The sequence below is a fragment of the Apium graveolens genome, chromosome 11 (assembly GCF_009905375.1).
Source record: "Apium graveolens cultivar Ventura chromosome 11, ASM990537v1, whole genome shotgun sequence".
NCBI lineage: Eukaryota > Viridiplantae > Streptophyta > Magnoliopsida > Apiales > Apiaceae > Apium > Apium graveolens.
The window spans coordinates 133,694,191-133,700,670 of NC_133657.1; the positions used below are offsets into that span (position 1 = coordinate 133,694,191).

The following is a 6,480-nucleotide window of genomic DNA, read 5'->3' on the forward strand; positions in this document are numbered from 1 at the left end:
CACTATAGGCTAGGTCATATTAGTGAAAATAGACTGCGGACATTGAATAAGGGAGGGTTACTAGACCCCTTTGATTTTGAATCATATCCTACATGCGAGTCTTGTGTATTGGGTAAAATGACCAAATCTCCATTTAGTGGACATGGAGAGAGGGCTGCAGATTTGCTAGGATTGGTACACACAGATGTATGTAGACCAATGTCTACGCAAGCCATGGGTGGATTTTCATACTTCATTACTTTCATAGATGATAGATCTAGATTCGGATATGTGTATTTGATGAAACACAAGTCTGAAGCCTTTGAAAAGTTCAAAGAATATAAACATGAAGTGGAGAAACAAACCAAACATAGTATTATAACTCTTCGATCAGATCGAGGTGGTGAATACTTGAATGGAGAGTTTCTAGATTATCTCAAAGAAAATGGTATAGTCTCCCAATGGACTCCTCCATATACTCCACAATTGAATGGGGTATCTGAAAGGAGAAATCAAACTTTGTTAGACATGGTTCGGTCCATGATGAGCTATGCGAATCTTCCAGTATTCCTATGGGGTTATGCATTGGAAACCTCAGCATATTTACTGAATAAGTTGCCTTCCAAATCTGTTCCTCAAACTCCATATGAGATATGGAAAGAAAGGAAACCGAGTCTTAAACACGTTAAGATTTGGGGATATCCAGCTTATGTCAAGAAAGTTAACCCAGATAAGCTGGAATCTCGATCCGTAAAATGTAATTTTGTGGGATATCCTAAAGAGACTTTGGGGTATTACTTTTACACCGATCATCGGGTGTTTGTCTCCAAACATGCTACCTTCTTGGAAAAGCAGTTTATCCTTGAAGGAAACAGTGGGAGCAAAATTGAACTTGATGAAGTTCAAGAAGCACAAACTACTACGGATCAAGTGGAAACACCTGTTCAGACTGAACAACCTTCTGTGGAACAGCCCATTCGTAGGACAGGGAGAGTGTCTCGCCAACCTGAGAGGTATTATGGCCTTGTCATTGAGAATGGCAATGAGTTGTCAATCATTGATGATGACGACCCTGTGACCTATAATGAGGCTATGAGTAGTGTTGACTCAGAGAAATGGCATAGTGCCATGAAATCCAAAATGGAATCTATGTATACCAACCAAGTATGGACTCTGGTTGAGGCGCCTGAAGGTGTTAAGCCTATTGGGTGCAAGTGGGTATACAAAAGAAAGATTGGAGCAGATGGCCAGAGGGAGACCTATAAGGCCAGGCTCGTGGCAAAAGGATTCAAATAAAGGCAAGGGATTGACTTTGATGAAACTTTTTCGCCTGTAGCCCTGTTAAAATCAATTCGGATTTTGCTTGCTACGACTATGAGATCTGGAAAATGGACGTGAAAACGGCCTTCCTCAATGGGGAACTTGAGGAGGAAGTGTATATGACACAGCCAGAGGGTTTTCTTTCCAAGGGAAATGAACACCTAGTGTGTAAGCTGCTGCGAACCATATATGGTTTAAGGCAAGCTTCTCGTAGATGGAACATCCATTTTGATGAGACAATCAAAGAGTTTGGTTTTATCAAAAATATAGATGAACCATGTGTCTACAAGAAGGTTAGTGGGAGCGCGGTAATATTTCTTGTATTGTATGTAGATGACATACTTCTTATAGGAAATGATATACCGATGCTGCGATCAGTCAAAGTATGGCTATCAAAGAACTTCACCATGAAGGACTTGGGAGAAGCATCCTACATTCTTGGTATGAATATCTATAGAGATAGATCAAGAAGAATGATAGGTCTTACCCAGGGTACATACATCCAGAAAGAGCTTAAAAGGTTTAGCATGGAAAACTCCAAAAGAGGTCTCATACCGATGAGCCATGGAGTGTCCCTTTCCGAAAAAATATCTCCTAAGACACCTGAGGAAAAAGAGCGTATGAGTAAGATTCCTTATGCTTCAGCAATATGATCTATCATGTACGCGATGTTGTGTACAAGGCCTGATGTTGCTTATTCAATTAGTGTGACGAGCAGATATCAGTCCAATCCAGGTGAAGACCACTGGAAAGCAGTGAAAAATATCCTTAAGTACTTGCGAAGGACTCAAGACATTTTTCTAATTTTTGGTGGTGAATCTGAGTTGAAAATAGAGGGTTATACTGACTCTAGTTTTCAATCAGAAAGTGATAGCAAATCCATGCCAGGGTACGTGTTTACTCTGAATGGTGGTGCGATTAGTTGGAAGAGTTCCAAATAGTCTACAACGGCTGACTCCACAGCGGAAGCAGAATATATAGCTGCAAGTGAGGCTGCAAAAGAAGCCATTTGGATGAGGAAATTTGTTTCTGAGTTGGGAGTTGTTCCTAGCGTTGAAGAGCCTATTGTGTTGTATTGTGATAACAACGCAGCAATAGCACAATCCAAGGAACCTAGGTCTCATAAAAATTCCAAACATGTCCTGCGGCGCTTTCATCTGATTAGGGAGATTGTTGAAAGAGGAGATGTCAACGTCGAGAGAGTTGACACACATAACAACGTAGCAGACCCACTCACAAAGCCACTTTCTCAAAGTCACTTTGATCATCATAAAGACAAGATGGGTATTAGATATCAGAGTGTTTGGCTTTAGTACAAGTGGGAGATTGAAAGAGAAATGTCCTAAGTCCAATCAAGTATGAGGATTTAGGAATAACTTTTATGTAATCTGTTTTTGATTTCATTGATATTAATAAAAGACTTGTTTTGTTTTTTATTGCGGGCTCTATCTATTTTAAGTGTTTAAATAAGATATATCACAGTTTAGAGTAAAGCTTTTTATGGATTGTGATGAGATCAAAATAATGAGACCTAAAAGATGATAACTCTAAACTTAAATAGTTCCTGGTCGTAGGATTACTAACTGGTAATTAATAATCCGCAAAGATCGGTACATACTATGCTTGCTTCATTATGAAGGATGTCTGTTCTCATAGACATTTGTGTGGTGACACTATAACTAATATGTAGGTGTTTATTATAGAATAAGTTCACTGAACATGACTCACACAGCTGAACAACTGATGGAGTTCAATCACGTGTCAGCAGTTGTTCACATAGTGATAGTTGTACAAGTATCCTTAGACTTGAGATCATCATAGTCATCCTGTGTACACTAAACTGTGCTTTGGTTTAGTTCTTAGTCTCCAGGGACAATTATAAGGGCTCTACTGGGTATAGGAATTTGTACACGAAGATAGTGTATGATCAATAAAGGATCTACCCCTTCCAGTGAAGGAAGAGAATGTTCAATGCTGATCCACTTATGCTAGTTCAGGAATCTCTGGCCAGAATGAATGAAAGTAGAAAGGAGTTTCTAATTTACATTAAATAGAACTAAGCATAGTGAATGGGAAAGCAAGTGATTAAATAAGATAGGCTTGACACAAGTTCCATGCCTTGTATTTAATCGTGACATTGCAGGGTAGAAGGAAATGATTGTACGGTAACTACTCACTGAATAGGTTCTTGGTATTCTAAGCAGTGAATTCGTATTATCCGGATAGTCGCGATATGCTGAGAAGTATCCCTCACGATGTAGAATAAATATGATTACAGTTAAACCTCTTTAAAGTAATACCCTTGGGACCGGGAAAAAATATTACTTTACCGAATTTATTACTTTATCGATATAATAATATTTTATTACTTTATCGATAAAGTAATATTTTATTACTTTACCGAATTTTTATGTTTACGTGGTACAGTATAATATATAATGTACGTATAAAAACTAGAATTAATCACATGCAATGTATTTGATCTAAAATTACTTTTATTATGATTACTTATATCCAAAAACTAGATGCATGCATATTAAAATTGCACCAGATCAGTACATAAAGGTAACATGTGTTGTGTACGTTGTATTGAAACTCAACCATCTAATATTTATTGTAATTCTTAAATAAAAATACATGAAGAGATACCATAATATTAATGATAAGACTTTGTGATTAACTATATAAAATGATAGAATGGTACACTACAGACACATACAATATCAACTTTGTTTTACAGTATACACCAATGTCTTCGCATCATCTAAAAGGAGTGAAAAAATCAGCAATCACAGATAAGATAAGGAGTGCTATTTGTGAATATAAAAAGGAGAATCCAGGTGTAAGCCAGAAAGATTTACAAGCATGGGTACATCAAAAATATGACTTAGATATCAGTCAATCAACTATATCAAACACACTCAAGAGAGCCTCGGAATACTTGTCCGACGAGAGGAAACAAAGTGATGTCAAAAAACACAAATCAGCAAAATATCCAGAGTTAGAGAAAGTTTTGTTTGAGTGGTTTCTTCAAAGGCAAGATAAAGTTAATATGTCTGGAGAAATCATTCAAGAAAAAGGAAAGGAGCTAATGAAGAAAATGTATGGGGAAAGTAATTCCGATTTTAGCTTTTCCAGTGGATGGTTAGAACGTTTCAAGGCAAGATATGGAATCAAATCTTATCGGCGTTTTGGTGAAAGTGGTTCAGTGATGATGGAGAACATTGAAAATGCATTGCCAGGCATCCGATCAAAATTGGATCAATTTCAGTTGAAAGATATTTATAACATGGATGAAACGGGATTATTCTATCGACTTGAAGCTGACCATTCACTAGCTACCAAACAGCTAGAGGGCCGCAAAAAAGATAAAGAGAGAATCACTGTAGTTGTGTGTTGCAACGGTGATGGGTCTGACAAAGTTCCACTTTGGATCATTGGTAAGTACGCCAATCCTAGGTGCTTTAAAAATGTGAATATAAACAATCTTAATTGTGTGTATCGTTTTAACAAGAAGGCTTGGATGACTGGCTTGCTTTTTCAAGAATTTGTTACTTGGTTTGATAGTAAAATGAATGGCAGGAAGGTACTTTTGATTGTTGACAATTGTCCTGCTCATCCAAAAATAGTTGAAGGCTTGAGAAATACAGAGTTGTTCTTTCTACCTCCTAACACAACATCTAAGATTCAACCATGCGATGCTGGAATTATTCGAGCATTTAAAGTTCACTATCGGCGTCGTCTATATTCTAGCATGTTGCAAAGTCTTGAAGTTAATGCAACAAATCCTGAAAAAGTTAATATCTTGAATGCTATTAGTTTTGCTAACATGGCTTGGAATATTGATGTGAAAATAACCACAATTGCAAATTGTTTTCGGCATTGCAAGATTCGTTCAGAAGAAAATGATGAACAAGAACTTGGAGAAATAAATGAAGGTGTCGAAGGATTAAATGAAGTTATCTCTAATTTACGATATAGGAATGTGATGGATGTCGAGCATCTCTTAAACTATCCAAACGAGAATGATGCGGTTATGGAATCACCTACGGATGAAGAAATCATTGAGTCGGTAATGAGCACTGATGAAGGGACTGATCCTGAACCCGACGATAGCAATGTCATCCCAAGCGTGTCATCAAAGGAAGCATTTCAAGCACTCACCACTTTGAACAATTACTTGTTACAACACGAGCAAAACATACCAGGAGTTATTTTTGCTTTACATAAAGTCAAGGACGAGATTAATTTTGGCTTTGGTGGAAAGAAGAAACAAGCTACAATAGATTCATATTTTAATAAGAATTAAATTTTGTAATCATATACATTATACAGTATATATATATATAATTATGGAATTATTACTTTACATATTACTTGGGCCCTTAATGACTTTCGAATTTTTTATTATCTTATGCTTTTAGCGAGAATATTACTTTACAACATTGGCCCAAGTTGGGACCGATGAAAATTATTACTTAAGCGAGGTTATTACTTTATCGGATATTACTTAATCGAGGTTTAACTGTAATTAATTAATCATATTTAATGAATTAGAGAATTTATATAAATAATGATAAAATAGTTTTATTATTATTTATTTCTACTACCGGCTTAATATTGAACCTACAGGGTCATACCATAAAAGAGAATGATTTAATGGTGAAGGAATTAATTAATAATGGCTGATAATTATTTATTTATGAAATAAATAATTAATTGGCAAATTTAATAATTGATTAAATGAGATTTAATTGATTATAAATTAATTAAGAAAAAGTTCTTAATATTATTAATTAACAATTTAATTTTTGGAAATTAAATCAAGTGAGAGAATTATTTCTAAAGTATTTAGAAAAAGGATTAATAATTAAAAGGTGTTGTAATTATTAGTGAGAATAATAAAGGGTTAATAATAATAATATTTTATGGAAAAAATTTCAGCTGAAAATTTTGCCAATAAATATACTATTATAAACCCTCTTTTTGCCTCAACCCAAAAAGATTTACAAAATCCTAATTCTCTCCACCTCCTCCTCCTCCTTCATTACATCGTTTTCTTGGTGGATATCGGTGGAGTGCTTCACACTTGAGGAGCAGCTGCTAGGGACCTCCGCTCGTTGTTCTTGGATCGCTTTTAAAGGTTAGAAATCGATCCCATATGTTTTAATCACGATTTAT

General features: G+C 35.7%; 1 protein-coding gene across 1 annotated transcript; it reads left to right on the plus strand.

Annotated features, from left to right (window-relative positions):
* Positions 1 to 3,956: 3,956 nt before the first annotated feature.
* Positions 3,957 to 5,608, plus strand: LOC141695895 (CENP-B homolog protein 2-like). Its single transcript, XM_074500102.1, has one exon. It carries the CDS (start codon positions 3,989 to 3,991, stop codon positions 5,606 to 5,608), a length of 1,620 nt encoding a protein of 539 aa, XP_074356203.1. The 5' UTR covers positions 3,957 to 3,988.
* The last annotated feature ends 872 nt before the right edge of the window (positions 5,609 to 6,480 follow it).